A 27,833-nucleotide genomic window follows, 5' to 3' on the forward strand; every position below is an offset into this window, starting at 1 on the left:
CCAGGAGAAGGCTGAGGATTCCTGCCTGCCCTCCAGTTACTTCCACACTCTGTGGAGCTGTTCTCGTTCCGCCAGCACAGGACCTGCCAGGGCAAACTGCCACATGGTGATGGTGCAGAACAGCCGGTCAGCAGCCCATTCTTCTAAAAGCATGAGCAGAAAGGAGCAGACCTACCTAAGCCCCTATGAGGGGAGACATGTCCTTTCCTACTGGAAACATACCAGAGCCAGGCTGTTTGCTTTTAATCACTGTAAGGATCAAAGGGAGAAGGAATTCATTCCTTCTAGCTAGCAGGAAACCAGCACACCTCAGAGGAACCATCATGGCCCAACATGGCTCTCCCTTACAAAGGGCCTTCATATAACAGGATCAGAGGGAAACCAGCACAAGGCTTGTGATCTAAACAACTCACATTCCCGCCCCTCCCCCCCCCAAAGGTGTCTTTGCCTCACTCAGCTCAAACGCCTGCACAGACCAGGCAGTCAGGGAAAGTAAAACCACACGTGCCCACAGGGCTGACCGCGGAGTCAGGAACACAGCCTGAGCTTCCCCTCATGGGTCCATCTCCTCCTACCTGTGTGCCCCACTGTTCCTTCAGCAAAGGGAGTGCAGGCCAGCTTTTGGCCCCTGTCAGCTGAGATCAGAGCCAGGGCCAAAGAATCACAGAATCACAGAATTGTAGGGGTTGGAAGGGACCTCGACAGACCATAAGGTCCACCCCCCCCGCCAAAGCAGCTCCCCAGCTCATATTGCACAGATAGGCGTCCAGACGGGTCTCGAATATCTCCAGAGAAGGAGACTCCACCACCTCCCTGGGCAGCCTATTCCAGGGCTCTGTCACCCTCACTGTGAAAAAGTTCTGGATGTTGTTGCAGAACTTCCTGTGCTCCAACTTGCAGCCATTTCCCCTTGTCCTGTCTCCACAGACCACTGAAAAGGGGCTGGCCATTTCCCCTGCATCCCATGCTTAAGATACTTATAGACATTGATTAGATCCCCCCTTAGTCTTCTCTTCTCAAACCCACGGAGCCTTCCCAGCCAATGCCGAGCAGAGTTTTACGTGGAACCAGAGAAAGAAAACATCCCTTTGAAAGGGTGGAGTGATAGCCAGCTAAAACCTGTCCAGGCTGTTACTTCAGTCATCTCACTGTGCTCTTCCAATCAGCTGCTCCACACCTTCGCTTTTCCAGTCAGAGTTCAAATCTGCTTAATGCAAATTGCACACGAGGAGAAGAGGCTTCAGGCAAGATGCTTCCCAGGTGCCAGCTCCCAACTTGGAGCTGAACTCACTCCCCGGTGTGAGAACCAGCATGTCAGACTCACAGGAGCGAGTCCTTTACCTCCAAGAAAGCAGTCCCACACTGCCTCTCAGCCCAAAGCAGGATTCGGGACCACCAAGCCCAAGACTTGCTTGCACAGAGGACCCTCCTCATGGAGGGAGAGGATAATGGGTTAGAAGCACCTGGAGAAAGCTACCTGCTGGTGCAGGGGGAAAAAAAAGCAGCTCAGTTCAGTTTACACCACAAATTATCAGTTCAGTAGGACACTGAGCACAAGCCAGACTCTCCTAGCATTCCACAATCCATAGAAGTCTGGCCTGTGACATTTACCTCAAAACCAAACTTTTCCTGAGAACACAGTGTTTGGATGACACAAGAATGCAGACTCCACATCGCTAAGAACCGTATGTTTATTAGCCAAAGGTTTATTTCCTATGCTGGAAGCCAATTCCTTGTGCCTCTGTGCTCTCTTAACACGGGGGGAAGATCTTATTTGCAGCTCTTACAAGCACTTGCTAAGCACAGGCTGCAGGTGCCTCCCAATTAAGCCAGTGATATTCCAGTCACCGCCACTGGTGAGACTGGGACCGAAAGAGGGACCGCAACCGCTCCCGGCAAACTCAGTGATGAAACAGCCGGAGATTGGTGTGAATGAGAGTTATCCCCAGCTCGTTGCAAGCTTCGATCACCACCTCGTCAGCAGCTGAGCCAGATGGGGCAGCGATGAACTGCACTCCGCTCTGTGCAAAGACAGACGTAAGCGGGAAGGTTAGAGGATGGAAAATTAAGATTCCACTCCCTAGAAAAGGAAGCTGGCAGCCCCACTCCTTCATCCCCAGCCATTAGACACACTGTAGTATAGAGGTAGCTCTTAAACAGTGTAATAAAACTCTACTCATCCCAAACCAACAGCCGAAGCAATGGCTGTATAATTCCTATCTGTGCGAGAGCAGCAGCCATGAGCAGCATCCTTCCCGGGGTGCGCTCCTCCAGCCAGCAGTGCTGAGCAGGGCAGTCCGCAGCAACCCGCACAGTATTCAAGCAGGAATTTGCACACAGATGTTTCCTTGGAGACACCTCAACGTCTCAGCCCTGCCATGACCTTACCCGTTTCGCTCTGTCAACGTTATCCCTAAAAGGGAAAAACGCATCGGAGCTGAGGGAGACGGCAGTCAGCTTCGCAATCCAAAGCTTCTTCTCTGCTTCCGTTAACTGCGCAGGCACCTCCTCAAACATCGCCTGCCACTTCACCAGGTCTTCATCCTGCAAGAACAAAAAGCCAGCTCAGCCCTGCAGGACAGGCTCCTGGCTGTCCCCTGCCAGGAGCACGTAAGAATGAGCGATGATGGCGTCGCTCTGACACCCGGCTTGGCTGTGCTTTCCGCTCCCACAGCTCCACTGCTGCCAGGAATGTCAGACTGGGGACTTTAAAATCCCAAGCGGTGGTGGGAACACATCACCACCACCAGCTCTTTTTGCATCTTTGTAAGTCCCTTCCTTCCCTTCCTCACCCTAGGGCCTGAGGGGTTCCTTCTCCCCTCCCTTAATTCCAAGATGCTCAGCTCAGCCTGCCGACAGCATGCTGCTCTGCGTAAGTGTCGGCACACGCAAACAGTATCTGGAGGATAACTTAATGCACAACAAACAGCAGCTTGGTTTGTGAGTCACCTTCTGAAACAGCAGCTGCTCCAGTTCTTAGCCCCTTAAACAAGCAACCCTTCACAGAGATGATTCACAAAGTGCCCTGTCCAGCGCTCAGATTGATACTTAAAAAGGACATACCATTTTCTTGTCTTGTATATTGCTCGGAACAGGGAGGGCAGAGGGACCCTCAGAGCCCAAAATGTCAGACAAGCAAGTGGGAGAAGTGAAGGAGAGCTGCCCTCATAAGGCGGAGAATGTTGAAACACCGATTGTACCTTTAACTGTTGAGGGGAACTATCAGATGAAGCCAAACTACTGCACAGGGCAGCAGGTGCAGTACTGGAGGAGAAAAGTCAGGACATGTGCCCACCGAGCCATGCCACAACCTTGGGGAAGTCACCCAAACTCCTGAGGATCATCTATTGCTGACACCCACACACAAACCCCAAGCCAAGCGTAAGCACTGGATAAAGCTGCCCCTTACCTCACCAATGGTCCCAGTGACGTACTGGTCAATGGCGTTGGAGATCTCCGCTCTCTTCACACCTGCTTTGAATTTCATGGAGAGCACACGTGGGTGGTGCCGGAGCCACCAGTTGTTTGCCTTGTCACCAGCCAGACGTGTGCAGTGGATGCGGGACTGCTGACCGGCCCCAATACCTATGACCTGAAGCAGAGAGACCCACAGCCCGGTCACGCCTTGCTGTAGAGAGGTCAGTCAGAGCTGCTTTCCAGCCAAGCAACTAGGAAAGATCTCCCCTAAATGAGTTGCTCCTCACTGAAGCAGAGAAGGCAAGTAGCAAGGAAAACTCAGAAAATACTGGCATCCCTAGCCCTGTGAACTGGTTACAAGGAGAGCCCTCTGTGCTGCTAATTCTGCAGCACCTCAGTCACTCCGAGGACACTACATCCCTTCATCCTTCAAGATGACACAGCTCTCGGTCAGAGTCAAGCCCTTAACCTCATGAGTGTGGAAGCAAACGTGGCCGCTAAGAGATGGTAGGATGCCTACCCCTTCATGGCACTGCACACTGCAGGTAGAGGACTAAAATCTGACCCTGGGTCACCCAAAGACCACCATCTTCCCCTGGTGGGCCAGGCATACGGAGCCCAAAGAGATTATCTGGGACGTGGAGTGGATAACAGGGCAGTCAGTCTGTCAAGGCTGATGAGAAAGTAAATCCACTGCTCAGTCAGGAAGGCTGGCAGCAGGACCATTACATCACATGAACTACCAAGGCCCTGGAGCTACCAACACATTGCCTACTCAGGATTTTTAAAACACCTGCCGCTAACTGTATTTAATAGCCTGTGTGCTTGCCATCATCAGAACTAGTGTTTCCAGAAGCAAAACCCAAAAGGTATTTTTCCTTTGGAGTTCCCATCAGACATGTTCAATCTGTCAATTTGTCTAGGTACAACATAGATTAAACTTACATGCAGAGACCCTTTGGAACCTGGTGGCCAGGTAACTCTAAAAGCCATCTTGTCCCCATTCAATGCACAGTGCATACAAGCTCTTGCATCCCACCTGGGCCAGTACGAACTCACATGGGACACAAAGGCAACTTTTATGTGCTGACACCACTGACAACTCAATGTGACTGGAGATACCCTGGTTCCTGGATGCCAGCAGAACCACCCTTGCTTCACTGTCTCCTGCAGATAAGGTCTGTCTGCAAGTCACATGTGGCAAGCACAAGGGATCGAGCTGAGGTCTTTGGGCTGCCTCAGCTTTGCCTCGGACAGTAGGCCAGGCACATGAAGGCCAGACCTAGCCACCACAGCTGTCAAACTCAAACTGGTAAACTTCTCTCCATGGCTTGCTGTGGGCCCTGCTCTCCACAGAGAGCTCCTGCCATTTCAAACCAGAGATCTGACAGAAAACAAGTCTCTCCCGTAATTTCCTCCTATGAAGCCACAGCTGAACTGTTCGCCAGACTGTTTGCATGGGGGACTGCTCCAGGGACACTGTGCTGAGGCTAGCGGCTCTGGCCAATGCCTCAGAGTTTCCAGCTCAGACTGAAACAGATGGTAAAGCTATGAGTCAAAGGCTGCCCTCAAAGGAATGAATCATTTGCCTTCTCATTCATCAAGACGCAGTGACTTCACCTCTTACCAGAACCATAAAACATGCTGCTGGATGCTATTCCCCCAAGGAGCAAATGAGAGGCTCGGGCTGCTAATTCATCTGCTCAGCTATAACTGAAGTCATCAGTGCTTAATAAACCCGCAAGGATATTGGTATTATCATAAACACTGAAACCTTCTTGTGGCTTAGTGACATCTATTTCCCCACACACCCCAAAACACTCCCGATGTCTGACCTCTCATGGCCGCCCTGTTGAACCTTTATGCTTGTAGGGGACCCTGCAACTCAAGGGAGCTCAACGCCAGCTGCACATAGGCGTACTGTCCCTTCCACACAGGTTTATCCTGTCTCCCTAGAGAAAGGAGGGAGTTTAAAATAGTCACACACTGCATGCCATGAACTGTCACCTGGGACCGAAGACCGGGCCTGGCAAGCCAGGTAAGGCTGAGGTGGAAGTTCTTTGTGGACAGGAGCTTTGTATTTCAGTTAAACAGAGTGGCTTGTCCTGTAAACTCTTTGCTGGCATCCCCAAACCTGCAGGGATACTGTTGGCAACTCATGGACCTGTGTTCTAATAGCTTCACAGGGAACAGAAGATAAACCCATCCTCTGCACGTCCTTCTGAGGAGCCCATGTTGACCTAGGAGGAAGTTCCCAGGCACAGCCTGGGAGGAAGACGCTGGTAAGATGCACTTCACTGGAGAACCCTGATCCAGGGAAAGCTAAATCCTTTTTTTTTTTGGAGAAGATGTGTTTTGATGCAACACTGCTGAGGAAGTTTTCTTCAGCCTAGCCTGGAATTTCTGGTTTAAAGGGCAGAAATGAGAAGGCTGGGCTACTCCTTAATGCAAACTATAGACCTGTCCCCAAACCTTGACATCGGGCTGTCTGAATGTACCTACCCTCTGCCTTCTTCCCTTTGCATGAAGTGAAAATCCTTCTTCCTACACCTCATCTCTCCCTTCCTCAAACCTTGGCTTTCTCCCATAGGAAAACACAGCTGAAACCTCAAGATCACAAAAGAATCCTTCCCCCTCTATTTGCTGTCTGTTTTGTACACAAAAATTTAATGATGACTCTTTCAGAGTTTAACCTTCTGGGAATGCAAAAGTGCTTAAGCAGAGCCTATTAAGTGAGGAGTGAAAGGAGACAGCACCACAGGGCAAGTAGAAAAGTCACTTTAAAAAGCTTGGATGAAAATTGAGAGCTACTTGACCAAAACACTTTGTCTCGCAGGGGGCCCTGTTTGGGGCCATGTTTTTGCCCCATAGCCACAAAAATCAGGAGTGGACGAGAAGGAGAATGCCCAAAGGATGCTGGCAAAGTGATCCAGGTTCGCCCAGATTTACCCTGAGCAAAGAGTGAAACCAGAAACCCTAAATACCTTTGGAATAAAGGACTTGAGAGGGAAGCCAAGGAAGCACCTGACAGATGTCTGCACCAGTGGTGGAGAACAGTAAGGTAAATTAACAGGTTTGGTTTATCCCACTGAGGGGAGAATAAAGGGAATAATTTTAAATCACTAATTTACAACACAATGCTGTCGTTAAAGGAAGTGTCAGTCGACACGTCACAGACTGGCTTTAGCACGCTGAAAGGCAGACAGTACCAGCCACAGCGGTCACTGCAATTAGTGGCAGGCTGGCTTCCTGCAAATTAAGTGACACTCAAGTCCATAAAGGCTTCCTCCTACTCCATGCTTTCCTACAACTTATTAACACAAGTGCCAGCCCTTGCTGGAGTGGCCAAGCTACTCACCAACCCCACAAAGCCAAGCTGTCACAAGTGTTCTGGACACCTGATAGGACGTGTTTCACTGCAGGGATGCTGTGAGGCTGGAGTAACGCCTGGAGAACCAAAAGCAATGGAACTGAAAGCACGCTGGACTTGCCAGGCTCGTCTCAAGTAACCCAAACCAAGTCAGATCCCAGAAAAGCACCATGACAATCTGGAAGTTACTTCCCAGCCCTGGTTCTGATTCTTGCTGTTTTCTGATTGGCATCCAAGTATCAGTGTATGCATCTGATGTGGTGTCTTGGTGGGTGACACAGAATCATAGAATGATGAGGGTTGGAAAGAACGTCAAAGATCATCAAGTTCCCACCCCCTGCCATGGGCAGGGACTCCTCTCACTAGCCCAGGCTGCCCAAAGCCCCATCCAACCTGGCCTTGAACACTTTTAGGGATCCAGGGGTTTCCACAACCTCCCTGACCAGCCCATTCCAGTGCCTCACCACCCTTGTAGTAAAGAATTTCTTCCTAATACCCAATCTAAATCTACCCCCTTCCAATTTAAAACAATGCCCCCTTGTCCTATCACTCCATGTCCTTCTAAAAAGTCCCTTCCCAGCTTCAACAAACCAGAGTTTGTTCTGCACAGCATCACCAGGAAGAATCTGAGCTAATCAACAGCTCAGTAAAACTGATTTTCTGTGGACATTAGTTCCTTCCTCATCTGCTCCTTAAGATCAACAGTCTCAGAACTTACGTCTTGGGAAGCTTTTAGAGATTTTGAAGCCAGAAAGGAGCTGCCACCTGAGCTCCTCCATCACTACCTATTGCGTGCCATGTGGCTGTGTCTGTGTTCGGACTGTAATGAGTCTCTTTAGGAAGAAATCAAGCCTTGATTTGAAGAGCCCAACAAAACATTCACCACCTGAGTGAGTGAGTGAGTGTAACGGCTGCTGACCTTTACTGTTAGAAAAGCCACTTGTCCTTACCACAGTACACAGAGCTCCGATCTCAGCCTTCCCTGCCACATACACAACAAACTGAGGGAGCTCACATTCATATATGATTAAGGTACTTGCATGCAAACATAAACCACACCTGAAGCCAGGCTAGTTAAATCCCTGTGTCCTGGTTTTGGCTAGGAGAGAGCTAATTTCTTCGTAGCAGTGGGTGGAATGCCCTGTTTGGGAGTTAGGATGGGAGCGGTGCTGGTAACACACGGATGTTTCTAGTTGTTGCCAAGCACTCAAGGACTTTTCTGTTGTTCATTTTTCCCTGCTAATGAGAAGGGAGGGGACAAAGCCAGGAGAGGTGACCCAGACTGGCCAGAGGGAGTATTCCATGCCAATTACGTCATGCTCAGCATAAAAGGGCGGCTGGTGGGAGGAGGAGCAGGCAGCTCCAGGACATGCGGGTTTGGGGATGGTCTGATTTCGGGGTGGCTCTGAGCTGTCCTGCCTGAGCTGTGCGATTAGGTGAGGAACTGCATCGCGCATCACTGGTTTCATGTATTTTGCTAAAGTCCTGTTATTATTATATCTATCTTTCTGCTATCCCAACCCACGAGACTTTGGTTCCATGGGTTTTCTTCTCCTTTCCCCGCTCCCCCTCCCCAATTCCCTCCCTTCCTCCCCTTAAAGAACAAGCAGCTGCGTGGTACCCGGCTCTCAGCTGGGGCAAACCCACGACACCCTGTCTGCCCCCACTGCTTTTCGCTCCTCCCTCCTGCCTTCTCCCCTCCATAGGGTACACACGTTACCACACGCCTTTCAGCAACACCTGCAGTGCAACACTAAGCCTGGGCTTGCAAAAGCACTGGGGAAACTGCTGCTGGAATAAGGGAAAGGAGAAAAGAGAGTGACACCTCTGTTCTGGGGCTACTGGAATGAGCACCAGAGTACAGAGAAACATTTAAAAGCAAGTTGGGGGGGACAAACCAAGCCACAAGGCTGAATAAAAGCAAAATGCCTAAACTCCAGAGATGTGTTTTTCAAGAACCACACAGCATGGGACCCCAGGAAGTGCTGTGGGAGTGCTGCAATGTTTCCAGGCTTGGAAAGGAAGAAAGCACTGCCCTTCACTCACAGCCTGTACCTGTAGGGCACAGTTTGATCTGCTGGCTGATTTACAACGGACTGAGGCACAAGACCAAAATATATCCTTTGTCTGTTTATTCTGAGTTATTTGGGCGTGTTTTGGTTTGTTTCCCAATAATCCAAGCCTATGGAAAAGTTACTGTGGAGAGCAGAGAACCAGCTAAACAGCATTCTGAGAATAAGCCGCTGGGCAAAAATATACAATTCGTAATACATTTAAACCAGCTTCTGGATAACAAATTTAAGCTGAATGCCTAGTGATAATGTAAAAAGGATTTTTTTTTTATTAATTCAAAAAATATTTCAACTATATATTTGATAATGCCCCTGTAAATCCCAACATCCATCAGAAGCTTTCAAGAAAATCAGGGACAATGCCCCAAAGGGGAAAAAAAAAAAGCAAGCACATCCCATCTTTCTTGCATAAAAAATGAAAATCAAGCTAAGAACCATTTGGACAGTTACAATTCCAGCTGTAAAAATATCCATCGCTTCCTAAGGCTCTACACAGACTACAAGGTATGTACACGCCTTCAAAAACGGTATAAAAGGATGGAGCAGTTAGAAAGAAAAGGCCAAATGAACTGGGGCTGCTCAGCCTTGAGCTATGAAGCCTGAGAGGGGATCTGATCAATGTTTATCAATATCTGAAGTGTGGGACACAGGGGGAAAATGGCCAGCCTCTTCTCAGTGGTCTGTGGGGACAGGACAAGGGGCAATGGCCTCAAGTTGGAGCACAAGAAGTTCTGCACCAACATGCAGAAGAGTTTTTTCACAGTGAGGGTGACAGAGCCTTGGGACAGGCTGCCCAGGGGGTGTGGAGTCTCATTCTCTGGAGTTATTCAAGACCCGCCTGGACGCCGACATGTGCGACCTGTCCTAGGGAACCTGCTTTGGCAGGGGGGTTGGACCTGATGATCTCTGGAGGTCCCTTCCAACCCCTACGATTCTCTGACTCAAAGCCAAACTTGCAGAAGGCCGTAAGAGCTTTCCCAACCCTGTCATTGAAAGAGCCAGTCCTGTCAGTAGTGTGAAAAGATTACACTACGGTTTTGAAGCAGCCCTTTGAGAACCACGGGCTCAGCACAGCTGTCTAGGCCAGCTCATCTCTACCCCTTCAACAGCATCCTGCATTCTAAATGATTTTAAAACTCAAGCCTGAATGAAGCGCTGTCTTACCAGCCCTGCTGTGAAAGCACATGCCACAGAGCTGCCCCCTTTGGTTACCTGCCCATCCTTGGCGTAGCAAACAGAATTGGACTGGGTGTATTTGACAGCAATGCTGGCGACAATCAGGTCTCGGACCGCAGACTCAGGCAGCTGAAACAAAACACCATTGTCAACAGCCCATCCTAACAACCACGGAGATCTGCAAACCCCCAACGTCAGCACAAGTCGGTATCAGAGAGGGAAAACAAGAGCTAAAAGTATCCTGTTCTGTTCAGATGCCAGCAAGTTTTGTTTGAAGCAAAAAACCTATAAATGATTGGTTTGGCAAGGAAGCTGGTAGACTCAGTCTTCAAGTCAGGGGGGCTCTATCGCTGGCCCTAAGCCCACAGTGTCTTCTACATTCGTGGTCATCAGGTGCACTCACAGACAAAGAGCTTAGCACACACAGGACCACGATAATGCTAATAGCTCCTAATATCTGCATTAAGTATTATTTTAAGACCATTCCATTACTAATTTATTAAAATGATTGTTATTGCCTCAATGTTTGAACCTGCTACTGAGCCCATGACTAATCATGATCTCGTTAACATCTGTTTTTTAATGAGAACAAGATCAGAGGCAAGGGAGTAACAGATAACTTTCCAATGATGTGAATTCTAAGTGACAAGCAGTATAAGCAGGGCCAGAGTTTATACAGTGCGGCATACACAAATGGGAGAAGTAAACAGTGAGTCAGGATGAGATCACCACGGGTGCTTCACACATGGCCATCACACCATAAGAAAACATACCAGGTAGCTTCTTATTTTTAAGAAATACAAATATTTTGGTAGTTGGAGATAAAGGATGAGGCCCAGATCTTATTTATTCAAGGGATCAAACCAAAGGCAAACGACCCTGATTTACCCATATTTGGTCCACAAAGTTTGCTGCGTTGTTGTGTTGAAAGCCAGCTAAATCTCACTAAAATATTTCAAGAGTACTGAAAATAGAACATTGAGGATCTCCTTGGTGAAGGCAAGTGACAAGCTCATCCCACCAATCTTTAAGCTCATTTATCTTCTGCCACTTACGGTTTTATTCTTTGTGACAATGTTCTTGAACAATGACCGGTCAATGACTGCGTTGTTCCTCTTCTGCATGAGATGCAATCCATAGAGGGTCCGAACCTCGCTGTCATCTGGCTCATAAAGGGGATCCATCTAAAAGGCAAAGGATAGGCCAATAAAACATTCTCAGGAGTCTCCAAAACCAGCACCCAGCAACTGGCTTAGGTTGAAACACGTTATCTAAAGAGTCCAAAAGGCTGTTTATAGAAAGCAGTGTCAAATCATCAGAAGCAATTAGTACTGACTTGAGCAGCAAGGTCTCAAAAGCATGAGGTGACGTTTACCAGGTGAAGAGAAGTAGGCACAGCTGTTTGAACACAAATCTGTAGATGTTTACATACAAACCTCTCTGTTGGAGCCACAAAAACCAACAAAGTCTTCCAGTGAAGCATACCCACACAGAGAGGGTGTCTCTTCCAGTCTTCCACAGGAAGGCGGAAATTATTTGAGCTGCTTCATACATGCCTCAAGATACAACTCCAACCCCCTTGGACATCACAGAGAGCAGGGAATGGGATTATTTCCAGAGATGCACTCTCTTGGGGCCCATCTCCAAACAAGCATGCTGCCCAGTGAATTCCCACCAGTGCATGGCGTGAAGGTAAATGGAACTGTTAAACTGCAGTCAGGTCTACCTGTGCATGGGCTTCTTTGGGATTTTGGCAGCCCCAGTTCAGGTCATTGAGACACAAAGTAAACCAGGTTACAGCCACCAGCTCTGTGAGGACATGCTTTATGTGGCTTCCCTAATCCATTTAAATTTGTTCAGATCAACTTTCCCTAGCATCCCTCTGCAGACAGGCCCTGGAGATACATCCTTAACCAGTATGACCTCATCCTTGCAATGTTAATTGAATTCAGGAGGTAATCAGCCGCCAAGATTGCCTGCAATTTCATTCCTTCTTGCCTGAAGCTCCTGAGCCATCTTCTACAGCTCCCTTGGTAGCGCCACTACAATTGCAAGTTCAGATAAGCCTTGGATTTTCTTTTTGTAGCATTACAGTAAAGTTCTCTGCTCGTTTTGTCTCTCAGGGTGAGGCAGAAACGGGACCTGTTTGGCTGCTCTGACAGCCTTCTGTAACCCATTACACATGTTCACCAAAACCAGATGATTCTGAAGCCTCAACAATCACTGCAGAGGCTAGAGAGGCAACCTAGCACTTACCTGCCCAGATTATATTAATATTCCCTGACAAACACCCTGGTTGCAGCACATAAAGGTGCATCAGCCCAGCTCCAAATTCTGCCCCCCCTGCTTTCTTCATGGCTGACTGTACAGAAGGCTGCCCTGCGAGCATCACACAGACAAGGCTTCCCCCAGTGATGTACTACACAGACTATCCCACCACCAACACTCACGGCGTAGCTATTGGGCTATATCTTACATGTATAGAACTTGGGGAAGAAACAAATTCAGCAAAAGGGAGATGTGTAGAAGACAATTTCCTGCTACAGATGGTGCAGGAACCTACAAGGGGACGGTGGTTACTGGACCTTGTTTTTACCAACAAGGACGGACTTCTTGGGGAAGTGAAGGTCGAGGGCAGCTTGGGACAAAGTGACCATGAAATGGTAGAGTTCAAGATCCTGAGTGGAAGAAGCAATACAAAAAGTAGGATAGCTACCCTGAAGTTTAGAAGAGCAAACTTTGAACTCTTCTATAACCTGCCTTTTGAACAAACTAAATGTATTGTTTATGTAAAGAAAAAAGTCAGAGAAATGTTTTGACTTAAATGTCACAGCAAATTCTAATAATGAACTTGAAACCAAACCAACCCATGAAAGTTTCTAGTTACCCTGATACTGGCTTGGAAAACCATACTGAGGGAATTCAGGAAGGAAAGATGTTAATGCAAGGATTGTTTTCTGCAAAGTATATTGAAGGGCCATAAAACCAGATGCCTTTCTCTTCCACAACCTAATAGGAGCTATCCCGTGGGCTACGCTGTTAGAAGGTAAGGGAGACTGTGAGAGCTGGGTAGCATTTAAACAGTGCTTCTTCCAAGCCCAGTGCCGGTGCATCCCTTTGAACAAGAAATTGGGAAAGAGAGGCAGAAGACCTGTGTGGATTAGCAGGGAGCTAATGACTAAACTCAAAGGAAGGTCTATGAATTGTGGAAAAAGGGTCTGATCACCTGGGAAGAATATACCAATGTTGTCAGGGCCTGTAGGGATGTGACTAGGAAGGCTAAAGCCCACTTGGAATTGAAACTGGCAAGGGACATAAAGGATAATAAAAAGGGGGTTTTTTAGATATGTGAATAGTAAGAGGATGACCAGGGATAATGTGGGTCCCTTGCTGAACGAGGCAGGTGCCCTGGTAATGGGGGATGCTGAGAGGGTGGAGATACTGAATGCCTTCTTTGCCTTGTTCTTCACTTCAAAGGCTCCTCGGGACCCACAGACACTGGAAGAAAGTAATAGAGTTTGGGAATTGAAGAGCTTCCTTCTGGTTGAGCTGGGGCTGGTCCAGGAGCGTCTCAAAGGAATTAACACAGATAAATCCATGGGCTCGGATGGGATGCATCCACGTGACCTGAGGGAGCTGGCGAAGGTGATTGCTGAGATGCTCTCTATCATCTTCGACAGGTCTTGGAGAACAGGAGAAGTGCCTGAAGACAGGAGGATAGCCAATGTCACTCCAGTCTTTAAAAAGGGCAAGAAGGAGGATCCCAGCAACTATAGGCCAGTCAGCCTCACTGCTGTCCCTGGAAAGGTGATGGAACAACTTGTTCTGGATGCCATCTCCAAGCCATTGGAAGAGAAGAAGGTCATGAGGAGTAGTCAGCATGGATTCACCAAGGGGAGATCGTGCTCGACCAATCTCATAGCCTTCTATGATCTCATCACCGGCTGGGTAGATGGAGGGAGAGCAGCGGATGTCATCTACCTTGACTTCAGCAAGGCCTTTGATACTGTCTCCCATGACAGCCTGATAGCAAGGCTGAGAGAGCATGGGATAGATGAGTGGACAGTGAGGTGGGTTGAGAATTGGCTGTCGGACCGAGCCCAGAGGGTGGTGATCAGTGGAGCAGAATCTGAATGGAGACCTGTGACTAGCAGTGTTCCCCAGGGCTCGGTGTTGGGTCCAGTCCTGTTTAATATCTTCATTGATGACCTTGATGAGGGAATAGCATCCACCCTCAGCAAGTACACCGATGATACAAAGCTGGGAGGAGTGGCTGACACGCAGGACACTGCGCTGCCATCCAGCAAGACCTGGACAGGCTGGAGAGCTGGGCAGGGAGAAACCAGATGAGATTCAGCAAAAGCAAGTGTAGAGTCTTGCACCTGGGAAGGAATAACCTCTTGTATCAGTACAGGCTGGGGGATGACCCGCAGGAGAAGAGCTCTGTGGAGAAGGACCTGGGGGTCGTGGTTGATGACAGGTTGGCCATGAGTCAGCAGTGTGCCTTGGTGGCTAAGAAAGCCAATGGTATCCTGGGGTGCATCAGGAGTGTGGCCAGCAGGTCTAAGGAGGTGATCCTCCCCCTCTACTCTGCCCTGGTCAGGCCCCACCTGGAGTAGAGTGTCCAGTTCTGGGCTCCTTGGTATAAAAAAAGACAGGGATCTCCTGGAGTGAGTGCAGAGGAGGCTACAAAGATGATTGAGGGCCTGGAGCATCTCCCCTATGAGGAAAGGCTGAGTTAGCTGGGACTATTCAGCCTTGAGAAAAGAAGACTAAGCGGGGACCTTATTAATATTTATAAATATCTTAAGTATGGTATGCAGGGGGAATCAGCCAGCCCCTTTTCAGTGGTCTGCGGAGACAGGACAAGGGGAAATGGCTGCAAGTTGGAGCACAGGAAGTTCTGCATCAACATGTGGAAAAACTTTTTCACAGTGAGTGCGACAGAGCCCTGGAATAGGCTGCCCAGGGAGGTGGTGGAGTCTCCTTCTCTGGAGATATTCAAGACCTGTCTGGACGCCTATCTGTGCAATATGAGCTAGGGAGCTGCTTTGGCAGGGGGGTTGGACCCGATGATCTCTCGAGGTCTCTTCCAACCCCTATGATTCTATGAAAGCTGGAAAAGAGCGGGAGAGCACAGAAAGGTTGGTTCTTTGAAGTACTCTGGCTGTTTGTAGATTTAATTGCTTTAAATGCCATCACTTTGAAAGCTAAGGAGGGCTTTATGAAAATACTCCGCTCTAGGGCTACAGGCTAAGCACGACCACGACACTGCTGGTGGAATTCCAGCTCATAAATCCCCAGAGACCCAGAGTAAACACTTAGATCAGACCCTCCAGCTACTTGTACACAAACACCTGTGAAGACCAGGTACAGGAAGAACAGTCAAAGGTTAGAGCAGAGCAGAAGTACAGACCTGAAGGATGCAGTAAGCACCGTTCTTCTTTTTGGCAAGGATTTTGAGAGCTTCTTCATCATAGCCAGGAGCTACCACACCATCAGATACCTGCAACACACAGAGATTTCATCTTCCAGCAGCTAATACCGAAAGCTCCATCTTCCATTCCCAGAAGGGCACCGAGGGAACACCTCTTGGGGTCTGTCTCTGCTATGCAATACCAAAGGCACTGTACAACAGTGCTTAAAGTCCTGGAAACAGCAGAGCACCATAAGCTCTTGTCATGAACAGTGAAAAAAAAATAAATCCCACCATCACTTTAAACAGAATGGAACTTAGAAACTAATGCCATGCTGCAGGGGGAAACAGCTCACTTCTCAGCCCTTCCAAGTCAAGATGGCTAAAGAAATAAATAAAAATAGAGCTTTATTTCAACAGTGACACTCCTGATAAGACAAAAAAATTGGCGAAGGAGCTGTTAATAGCACTGAAACCAAGGTGAGTTTACATTCACCAGCGCCATGAAGTGATGGGCATCTTCTTACCCTCCCCTGTGGGTGGTTTGTGGGGTTTGCTGTTTGGTTTTAGGTAATGGTATCACAGTCAAACATGCTCTTCCATCTGTTTGAAAAGAACCCCCAAGGTACAACGCAGCCCTCCCATCATGCCTTCCTCCTCTCAGAAACAACCCAGCCCAAATCGTGTAAAAGGATGGATGTGTTCTGTAAAGCACTGACTCCTGGTTGTTTAACTGGGTATTTCAAGGAGTGACTTGTGTGATCCAGTCAGCTACAGGGTTACCACTGAATCCAGGGGATGTTCAAAGCGCAGCCTGGAAAGCAGCTGAGCCTCCACACAGCTCGCAGCTAGTAATCTACATCCACGTTCCTGCCTTGGGCAAGAGGTTGGCTATCAGCTCTCTGTGCCTCTCCTGCTCCAATTACAGCCCTTCAACCAGATACTTGTGACAGTGTAATCAGGGTTCATTTCCAGGGGCCTACTTGGAGGCAAAGGTCTGCAATCATCTCTGGAAAAGCAGCATTTCCAGCGCTGCTATTTCACAGGTTCTCCCCCACAGGCAGATTTGAACTGGTAGGGAGGAAACCACATCAAGAGATAGGTGTCAATTCTGCTCTCTGGATAGCAAGTTACACAAACAAACTGATAAAGAGGCTTTGGTAAAGCGGGTCAAGTTCAAATGGAACAAGAGGGCTGTTCCAAATCTATTACTCCATCTAGTGTGATTCCCCTTTCCATGCCTGAGGTTTAACTAACCTCTCTGGAAATAATCTTGGCAGTGGCCACATCGCAGGTGTCAGACAGGGCAATGAAGTCACCAAAAGACGACATCCGATCAGCACCTGCAAGAGTCTTAGTTTGAGTAATATCAAACTACAGAGCAACACAAAATCTTTGCTCCTGCAATCCATCAGAACCAAAAATTTAATCCCACAGCAAAAAAACCCCCACCAAACCCTGACTATGTGAAAGCAGCAAGGATGATAAATCCTACCCCGAACACACCCGCTGTCACATAATCCCGTATCTTAGATATTCTTCCTTCTTCACTGCGCTCATCAAAGCTCTGTAATGACCACCTCTGTTACAAACTGCTCTGCTGTAGCCATGGTGGCAAGTGGACAAGGAGGAGCAAGGATCATACTGAAACGTTTTAGGTGGAAGACAGTTGGAAAAGGGAAAAGCTTTTAGATGCCTATGCTCCCACATCTGGCTCTTCCCACAGGAAACCAGATCCAGAATGTAACCAAGAGATTATAAAAAATTATATTCTTGATGTTTAATGGCATTGCTAGGGTGGGCAATTGATGGCACTCAGCTGTGTTACAGATCTGTACTACTTTGCAAGGTCACCTCTGTCCCAGCCGTTCTGAAGGTTCATGGTTTTCCAAGGCCAGCATTCAATGGTGGTGAGAAATTAAGACAAACTGATGCGTTCCTTATCAAGTAAAATTTGCTTTGTTTTCTTTGCTCTGTACAGATTTTCTAGGAATGCCATGGAAAATGAGAGTATTATTGAGGGAGCTGGGCTTGTTCAGTCCGGAGAAGAGAAGGCTGCGGGGGGACCTCATTGCAGCCTTCCCGTCCCTGAAGGGAGCAGAGAAACAGGAGGGGAATCAGCTTGTTAAAAGGGTAGATAATGGTAGGACAATGGGGAATTGATTAAAGCTGAAGGAGGGAAGGGTTAGATGAGATATTAGGGGGGAAGGTCTTTTATTACAGAGTGGTGAGGTGCTGGAACAGGCTTCCCAGAGAGCTGGTGGATGCCCCATCCCTAGGGGTGTTCATAGCCAGGTTGGATGGGGCCCTGGTCAACCTTGTGTAGATCCAGGCCTGGAGGTTGGTGGCCCTGCCTGTGGCCGGGGGGTTGGAACTGTATGATCCTTGGTGTCCCTTCCAACCCAGACCATTCTATGATTAGCAATGCATCCTAATGTGGTGGTTTGACCCCGGCTGGAGGCCAGCAGAAGCTGCCATTTTTATGTGCATATACATACAAACTTAAACTACTTCAAATTTTAAAAATATCCATATAGGTCTTCTATATACATCCAGGAACTGAACCCAAAATGGTTTTTAGCCTCTCTGAAATAACAAACAAGGCCTGCTCGCTTGGAGAGCAATTTCTGGTAGGCAGTCAGCTCATTTAGTCAGATGCCTTCTGTAGAAAAGCCCTAGAGAGGAGAACCCTGCAAGGGAAAGTGCCTGCAAGGTGCTAAGTGGGCTGCACAGGGTCTTAGAACTAAGCTCAGCTGGGTTGTTCCCAAGCTTCTCACCTCTGCTTCGAGCGTAGGCTGATGCTAAGGGCGTTAAGGTCTTGTGGAGGTCGTGCACCATGCAGACTTGTGCTTCCTCTTCACTGAGAGGTATTCCAACAGCAGCACCTAGTGGGAGATACAGGCTAGGGCACTCAAACCATAGCCTCCTGCTGGTCCCCCTGGGTAAGGGTTGCAGACACAAGACTGGCAGGGCCTGCCCAAAGTCGCGGTCTGTTGGGCGAGAAGAACATGGCAACAAGGAGCCACCCACCTGCAGGACTGACGTGTTTGAAGGAGGCTGCAGCGGGAATGCCCAACGCCTGCTTGAGTTCCTTCACCAGCTGCCAGGCATTGAGAGCATCACACAGGTTGATGAACCCTGGGGAGCCATTTACCACTGCAGGGGAAGTGCACAGACACATTAAAGCAGGCAGACCCCCCTCCCCAGAGTCTGCACACAAGATACTTCTCCCACCAAGAACTGAAATCCCTACAAATTGTTTTCCTGAAATGACCCTGGCTCCTCAGCAAGGTTAAGTGCCCTGAAAATCCCTGGTGACTTGTGAGGAACACAAAAGCTTGAGACTCAGGAGGTGCCAATCAATGCAATACTTTTGCCTACCAGGAGATATGACTGCTGATATGACCTTGGAGCAAGACACACGCCGACCCCGTGCACGTTCCCTCTTGTGAAAAGGGAACCAAAAGAAGATCATCTCCCCTTATGTTGAGTTCTTCAACTGTGGAACAAGAGCCATGCTTACTGAGGGAGCCTACCAAAGTGCACTGGCAGTGCTGACAAGGAGGAACACAAAGAGCACGTCCTCTGCTCCATGGCAGGTACATTTTTTCACACATCTAGAAAGGGTTTTTCACACAGCAACTGTGGCTCTGATTCGCTAAAGTACTCCAGCACCAGCCAAGCTTTAAGCCCATGTTGTCTCTAACTGATGTCAATCGAACCACTATAAAAATTACAGAGCCGTGAAATTTAGGGCAAGCTTTTAGCAAAAGGCTTCATCTAGTCCCTTAATCAGAAATCCATGCCAAGAGTAAATGTCAGTCAAAAGCCTGCTCCCAAAATCTTTTGCCCTGGGAAGAACTGCTTGTTCCTGACATGGCAGGGCTGTAAGCATTCTAGGAGACAACAGTCCATGGCCAGAACAAGAGTGTGTTGCTCTGCAGCCCCAGTGGGAGGTGGACTTGCAAGCAAATCACCAGTGCAGCAGTGGAAAAGCTTCCTACAAGATCCCAGAACTGAAACAAAGAAAATCTGCAACACAAAGTTACATCATCTACTCAACAGGCCAATGGCCACACACAAGGCAGAGCTGGTTTTCACTGACATTCAAAGCAATCTCAAGAACAAAAGCAGCTGGGATTTTTCTCTCCTAAACAGGAGTTCCCCTCACTACAGCCACACCGTGATGTGCAACACACCCTGCAAGCGGGCAGAGAGAGACACCAGACCCATCCCAAACTCTTCCTAGCAAGACTAGTACCCCTTCTTTCTACCACCATTAGCAAAACAGCATTGTAGAAAACAAATGTGACAAACCTCTGCTCAAAACCTTCAAAGAAAGGAAAAAAAAGAACAAAACCCATTCAAACCTAGAGAACAGCTTGGTTTCTAGACAGAGTAAGTGGTGGCACAAAAGGATTGGGAGGGTACCCTTTGATTGCAAAGCTAGTGCCACTCAAACAGCATTGCTGTTATGGCACTGCTGGCCAGCCCCCCGACTATGCTACAAGGTGGTATTTAAAGGCAACTGGCAGAGGTGCCCAACCAGCTCCTTTCCCAGAGCTCCTGTATGGCCCCACCTGTGAGAGGAAGCTTGGATCTCGTCGTGTAGAGCTGCGCAGGACTCTGGTGAGGATTCATGCCGTACCTCAGGGGCAGCTGCGACACCCCCTTGCTGTACTCCTTCCTGAAGTAGTCAGAGATGGCCGCATCGTACTGAGCGGTGTGGGTGAAAGCCTGGGGACAGAACAGGGGACACCTCTGAACTTACAAAGGATTCAGTGTTTGAAGTGGACAAAAGAAAAAGAAATGAGTCTGGCCTAGCCCTTGACTGCAAGCAGACACGACTGACCTTCAGCGCAAGGTGACGCCGGGTTTCTACAGAAGTGTCTTTGTCCCTTGACACTGCCATCTCTTTAGCTACTGCAGAGTAGTCTGAAGGGTCACACACAACTGTCACACGAGCATGGTTCTTGGCAGCGGCTCGCAGCAAGGCAACTCCTCCTGCAAGAGAAGCAAGAAGGCATGAGGCACGTCCCTTCTGGGCACCGCATAGCAGAGCTCCTTCTGAAGCCAAGGGACGTGCACTTGTGTCAGGTGAATGTGCCCCCTCAATCTCCAGCAAGAAGGAACTGTAAGAGTGCTCTTCAAGGCTGGTGAGCTTGACTCAATCCACCGCTGAAGGTGCACATCAGTTGGTCTTTGCAGACACAGGCAGAGTGGCAGCAGCAAGAAAAGAAGTCACACTGGGCTGTGATGAGCAACCAGGGCAAGAATGCCTTCAAGCAGCACAGCCACAACCTAGAGAGGACAGTTGTTTCCACCTATCCCTTCAGCACCATCCTCTGCAGCACTGGGCTGGAGATTTAATTCCACACTGCCAAGCGACAGAGGTTCCCAAATCTCTCCGCAAGCATTAATGAATCCTGCCCAGGTCCTCTGTGTAAGATAAAAAGCCACACTTCCCCCTTAAATCTGACTCTGCACAGCTATTACACCACTTTAAATCATACAAGATACTAGGCTGTTGCAAAGGAAAAGTAGAGCCTGGCACTGCTACACTCAGAGAGAGTATTACTCCATAAAACATTTAATGGAGAGCTCTGCTGGGCATCATTTGGACTAAACTACTGCAAGAAAATTCAATCCCCATCCAACCTCACGGCACAAAACTCTGCTTGTACTGTTCACAAGCTGCCAAGCAGTGATGCTGCAGTGAAGGAAAGGCAAGCCTTTTGGGGTTAAGAACTAGCAGGAGAAGCAAAACCACTGATGATCAGGCATCCATGCTTCTAAACTGAGGTTCTAATGGCTCTCTCACATATGCAGACCAACCTCTTTCCTTCTAACAGCTTCCTGCAGCGAAGATTTCAGCAGTCCCCACAGCACTTCCAAAGGGTCAGCTTTGGAGAGAAAAAGCTCATGGTTTTGCTTTCTCTTACATTGCCACAGGCTGCAAAAAGAGGTTGAATCTGCTCTCCATGTTCCAAGAGGAAGCACACTCCCACGTGGCCTATCCTAGCACAGCCTTCTACAGTACCTCAGGCTTCTTCCTTTGGGCAGCACGTGACAGGCCCACCTATGCGCCATGGTCTGCCAGCTTGACATTTTAATGGCACTTTTCCCTAAAATGGCAGTTTTCCTTAAAAGCAATGGGGTTTATCCAGCTATGCTTTCAGTCCACTCCTCAGAACTCCTGAGCTCTTCAGCAGACTTCCTTTAAAGGTGTGCAAGGCTCCAAACAAGAAAAGAACACTTAGAAACCAGACTCAGGAGGACAGATTTGCTCTCCAACTTACCAATATCAATCTTTTCCACTGCCTCTTGCACAGTGACATCTGGGGAAGATACAGTCTTCACAAAGGGGTAGAGGTTGCACACTACAACTCTGAGAATTCAGGGGAGAAACAGGTTATTTGGTAAGAAATAGAAGTGCCAAACTGGGCTTGGAAAGCACAAGGTATCACCAGTGTTTTACAGTCTTGTGTCTCAGATCAGGGAGTGATACTAAAGCCTGTAGCCAAGGCTTCTTTCTCTGAAAGACTTGAGAGACAGTGGTGTTCAGCCAAAGGCTGAGGGATAGCCCAAGGCATTATGAAATTTAACTGAATGCTTTGCGTCAAGCCATGTTACAGCAGAGAAAGCCACAATATACAAAGTTAAAGAGTTTCTTTAAATACATGGGCTAGTATTTAAATGTTTAGTGGCTCTGGTGCACAACTCCAGCCATTTCAAAGGGCTTCAGAGTGGGCTCCCAGGGGTAACAAAGCCAGGCATCCACCTTTGGTAAGAGAGCAGGCACCCAGGGCAAGGTCCACTGCAAACAAACAATGCAACAGTCAACAACTTCTCTTCAAGAGAAGAGAACAACCGCCACATCACCTTCTGGACTTTTCAAATACCAATAGCACATGAAATCTAAGCACACAGCCTGGATCCCATAAAGCCTCTGTGGCACATGAAAGCAGCAGGGGAGAACTGACTTTCCCCTCTCAAAGTAAAAGTGGACCTTACTCAAATGAGTGTTTTGATCTGATCTGGAAGATGCTGCAGTCTGTATCCCAGCAAGCATGAAGTAATAACTTGCCCTGTGCCATTCTATCAGTGTCACTGTGGTGAAAGGAAGTACCTGGCCTGACCTTCACGATGGTTTTAATCCAAGAGAATTAATGTCATGTACTCTCTTGATCCAAATATCTGAAGGTGTCTACCTCCAACACGTACCCAGCACTGGGAGAGAACTGCTGTGATGCAATTTGCATCCAACATTTAATGTACCTTTGCTGCCACACTGGCTGATGCATTCAAGCAGGAGGGATGATCAGCTTCCACTATGGTTTTCAGGACTCACTATGTCTCTAAATTTCCTACCATGTCTCTTCCTGTCTGTTCCACTACCCTCTCCCCCTCCCCAGTCCATTCTTGCTCCTGACCTGCTGAAAACCATCAGGAACCTGTGGACTTCGACACACCAAATGCTTTTATTTGTGGAAATCAGGTTAATCACTCCCAAGGTTTCCTACCTTCACTTCAGTATGTAAATGTTACACAACTATGCAAAGACACTCCTGCTGAGGAGCAGCTCCTTCTGCTTTAGGTTGGACAACCCAAATACAAATTATTATTCTGGATGCAAGTACACTATAAATCAGGGATGTAAAGGCACGTTACTCCCCCTGCAATTCAGCAGAACCTGCTTTATTATGCAGTGTACTCTAAAGAGCCATCAATCCCAATTCCAAACTCAGCCTGGAAATCCATCCATCCTATGCACATCAGTTTTTGAAAGCACTTCTAAAAGCTCAGATGCGTTCCGGACCAATCGCCACAGTCCGACTGTGTCTCCCATCCCGGCTGTACCTAAAATTTACTGTCTTGAATTCAGTCACACATGTCTAAACCAGGAGCTACACCCCAGCTTAGAATTGGCCACTCACAATCACCCAATTGTTTAAACATATTTCCAAACTGCCCTGTGTATCTGCTGAGTAAATTCATTCTGAGAAAGCCAGAACAAAACCTTTGGTATGTTAGCACACAAACTGTGTTACTTCAGTTTCTGGCTGCAGCTCATGTGGTCCCATGGTAGGTCTCAGAAAATAACCTCTCTGTTACCTGGGTGTTTGTATAAATGAGGCATGTTCCTGACCTGCTTTTTACATCCACTCTTTATTTATGTGTTGAAACTCAGTAAACATTATGCAAATATCAAAGGGTATATTTACTAAGCAGGTATGTCAAAATCAGGACCTGTTATCTGATGAGGCACCCACAGCCAAACTGAGGGACACATACACACACACCCCCCCACCAATTCAACCTCACAAGAAGCGGAACATGGCCCAACACTGACTAAACATGAAGTGTCAACATTCACAGGTGACCAGAAGAAATGAAAACCCCCTGTTCCCTCTGGCAACCACAATGTAGCTTGGTTTAGTTTTGTCTTACTGCAGGTGATGTGATTGCATCTTACAAAGTTGTGTTTTTCAAACCAGGGAAAAGGAAGGAGACTGCAGGCGTTACAGTCCCTGCTGCTCCCATTCACTGGTTTCACTGGTGCTGACTGGTCCCCAATGTTCATTTTTGGCTGCTGCTGAATTGCATCGTGTCCCCCCAACATTTACCTTACAAGGCTGAAATCCTGTTTGTTCATATCACTGTTATCTTCTGGGATATTGCGAGCCAAGATGCCTAGATACAAAAAAGCAGTACAACTTTATTAATAGACAATTAGATCACCAGTATTTTTAAAATTCAACATCTTCCTTCAGACTGTACTTGTCCTCTGAGATTTTCTATCCTAAGCTTTCCAATTCTAGTTTGGACAACAGCTCTCGGCCCCTACTCCTCTACCTTTATCCCATTTACTGATTCTGGCTGTTCAAAATCCACACTAACAGTTGTTTGGGGTTTATCCCCTCCCCCGCCCAGTGTTACATCCTAGAGTGTTACAAGTTCTGAGGAGCATCCAGTTGCTACCCTTAAAACACTACAACTGGTATTAAGGAGTTTGCAGGGAGGAAAAGGGCACCTGCCGCTCAACAGCCACTACCAAGCCAAACAGAAGCACGAGAGGCCGTGCGTCTGGCCAAGCAGCGCAGGGGCTGGCTCGGGCCAAGGAAATCAGGAGAAACACACAGGGGACTGGCTGGCACTGGGTAAGCAACAGTGCAGTCCTGGGTTCAAGGTGCTCAGAGGAGGCTGTCTCCAGCCCTCCGGTATGAGGAGCGGCAGGGTCCACCTGAGGGATCACCAGCACAGCAACAGGAGATGGAAAAGCAGGTGGGTTAATGTGCAGATTGACCAACTATCAGACATTTTCTGGGCTGAAGAGGAACCAAGGAAGACGAGACAAGCAGAAGTCACCCACTGAAGGTTCTGCTGTCACGTTCCTCCTGCTGCACACTAGATTTCTCCACAGGTTACATTCAGAGTTCTCTGCCCAAAGAGCTCTGGAATTGGCTCTGCGAAGAATGTGCAAAGGCATTCAGAGAGAAGCCCTGTTACTTCAGAAGGAAAAGCTCTGCTAACCGCAGGGCTGATGGCACAGCAACACAAGCAGCAATTCAGCCAGCGTGCACATCTGCCCATGCTTTTCACATCTCTTCCTGCTGCTACAGCAAGCCTGTTTTCTTTACCCTGCTCTTCCACACAACACAGGTGCTGACCCCTTCTTCCCATCCTCACTGTCCATGGATTCCTCTTTTAGACTGAAAATATGTATTAGCAGGGACATACCAGCATGGACTGCAGGATGAAGGGTTTTCACACGTCCACCTAGCATCTCAGGGAACCCCGTCAGGTCCGAAACATCTCTGCTCAATGAGAAAACACAACATGATAACAGATGTGCCATACTGAGTTGATTTATAGGTTCAATGTTTATTATCCCTATCAGGGTAGCAATTTAGGTCTACTGGCAACTTCAGTTCTAGTGAAAAGGAGATTTAAAACCTAGGAATTTTGAAGGCAGCAAGGAAGGGAAATAAACTTAGCTTTTGTTTGGTCCAACAGTTTTTAAAAGACTAAATCACTGCCCTTCCATCAGTGACAGGAAGAGGTTTCTCTCTAAACACTCACACAGTTCCTCTAAACTTCAGTACCCCTTGTATCAGTAAGAACGCAGCACATGGGAAGCGTATTACTGAACTGGTAGGAAAAACCTACACTGTGTGACAGCCTGGGATGCATCCTCCCAACAGAAGGCTGGGAAGGAGTTCTGAGATGTGGCATTCTACGTAAAGATAAACCTGACTGTTTTTATCATGGTTGGCACCTGTCAACTAGCTAGTAAAGCACTACTAGGTACAGGAGGATTGGAAGAAACAACCAAAATATATTGGCTCTCACTCTTTGTAAGGCACTGACCTGTATCTTAGGCAAACGCTACACCTGACAGAAGACAGAAACAAGGCTGCTTAATGCAGCCTCACTACAAACTACACCCCCTGCCCTCCAATGCCAAAGAGGCAATAATTGCTTCTCCCATGAAAAAGAAAAAAGTTCATTGTTCCCACTCAACTAAGCAGCATGGTTATTTCTCAAATGCATTGAAATAACCAAGCTAGACAAAGCCCATGCCAACAGAGCTCATAGTGAGAGCAGAAGACAACCCTCAAAAGATGCAGTGCCTCAGTACACTTCTTCCAGCCTTAGCCAAAACATTAGTCCAAGTTTCATCACTGCCTTGTGACTGTTTATGATGGGAAAGGAACAACATATCAGAGAGGGAAGGGGAAACATGACCTTTACTTGGGGCTTCACAGGTAGCACAGCCAAGTGAAGCAGCTGGAGAGGCACAACCAAGCGCTGGCTGCCAGCAGGTAGCAGGGCAGGGAGCTCTGGAAGCGGCCTGTATTCTGTATCTGTGCTGATGCGCCCTGGGGCCTACTGCTGCATTTCACCTGGCTGTGAAGAGCAGCACTAGGGGCACATTTGGAATTTCAAGATGACTGATTGTCTCTGGAGGGGGAGAAGCTGGCTCAAGGCAAGCATCACCTCCAACACAACAATTTGGACATGTCTCTGCGCACAGCCCTGCACAGTAACACTCTTTGGCCTCAGTCAACCGATTTCAGGTCAAAAAGGTTCTTTCCGTTTGCTCTGGGGGGTTTGGGGTGCGTTTTTTCAGGTTTTTATAAGAGAAGACTTGTTTTCTGACCAGTTTTCAACAAACTTTGCTCACAGATGGGAAAACACCCAACTGAAGCAGCCTCAGGACCCAAAGGAGCATCCTTGGTGGAAAGGCACAGGCTGGCATCCGTACCTGACAGGCAGGCCAGCATCTCTCAGGGATTTGGCTGTCCCTCCAGAGGCGATTAAACCCAGGCCGAGAGCGTTCAGGCTCTTTGCGAATTCCACGAGGCTGGTCTTGTCGGAGACGCTCAGCAATGCTAACAGGGGAGGAAGAGCACAGGCGTTTTGGTTTTAAAAGCGGCACAGAGGAAGGAAGCCACAGGATTAAGAGACAGACACCTTCCTAAGCCTCGGATCTTCGCTGGAGCAAGGGGGACGGCTCGGGAGGGGGAGGCTGTCAGGCTTCTCCGCACCCACTGCGAGGAAGAACCCAGCCTCCCCCCCGCCCCAGGAGACACGGCACCGGCGGGAGGAGGCAGCGGGGCCGCTCCCGCCTCAGGCCTTCCCGCTCCTCTTCCTGCCCCCGGCACCGCGGGAGCTTGAACCCTTCCTGCCCACAGCGGTTGCCGCCGATCGGCTCGCAGGGAAGCCCAGGTACGAGCGGCCCCGGAGGGAAGGAAAAGCCCTCGCACCACACGCCAGGGCACGGAACTACCGGGTTGAGAGCGGCGGCTCGGCCCCGAGGCGAGCGGCACCCGGCCGCCCCTCGCCTTCCGGGGCCGAGGCGGCGGGTAAACACGCCTCGGCCCGGAGGCTCCGGCCCACCCACCCGACGGCCGCTTCGTCGAAACCGATTCCCCCCCGACATGCGCCCGGGTTCCCCCCTGCACACACACACCCCACAACCCCCACCCCGGCTTCACCACAGCGGGCGGCCGCAGCCCACCCCGGGTGCCAGGGCCCGGCCGCCCCCGCGTTACCGAGCTGCTGCCGGGCGGCCATGGCGCCGTCGGTGGGTGCGCGTTAGTGGCGGCGAGCAGGCAGGAAGGCGGGGGAGGAAAAGAACGAGAGGCCGCGGCTCGGCGGGATATGGGCACCCGCTGCACCGGGGTGGGGGGGGGCGGGAGCCTGAGGGGCCGGCCCGGACGGGGCGGGGAATGGGGTGTGAGCGGGGGTGTGCGAAGCGCGGGGACCGGGTAAGGCATGCGTGAGCAAGGCCGGGCGGGCAAGGCCGAGGCGGGTTGTGGGTGTCACACGGTGAACGGGAACCCCCCGCAGGGGAGGCACAGGAGGGCAGCCCGCC

At 49.0% G+C, this 27,833-nt stretch overlaps 1 protein-coding gene across 1 annotated transcript; it reads right to left on the reverse strand.

Moving 5' to 3' along the window:
• Positions 1–1,673: 1,673 nt before the first annotated feature.
• ATIC (5-aminoimidazole-4-carboxamide ribonucleotide formyltransferase/IMP cyclohydrolase) lies at positions 1,674–27,631 on the reverse strand. Its single transcript, XM_084265026.1, has 16 exons — positions 27,511–27,631; positions 26,721–26,847; positions 25,193–25,269; positions 24,079–24,145; positions 21,751–21,839; positions 20,304–20,455; positions 20,032–20,188; positions 18,482–18,607; positions 18,229–18,336; positions 16,709–16,794; positions 15,452–15,541; positions 11,091–11,219; positions 10,072–10,164; positions 3,410–3,592; positions 2,389–2,544; positions 1,674–2,021 (listed from the first exon to the last, which is right to left on the reverse strand). The coding sequence occupies exons 1-16, from the start codon at positions 27,530–27,532 to the stop codon at positions 1,902–1,904; spliced, it is 1,782 nt and encodes a 593-aa protein (XP_084121152.1). The 5' UTR covers positions 27,533–27,631; the 3' UTR covers positions 1,674–1,901.
• Between the last annotated feature and the right edge of the window lie 202 nt (positions 27,632–27,833).

This window comes from Gallinula chloropus, assembly GCF_964237585.1.
Source record: "Gallinula chloropus genome assembly, chromosome: 5".
NCBI lineage: Eukaryota > Metazoa > Chordata > Aves > Gruiformes > Rallidae > Gallinula > Gallinula chloropus.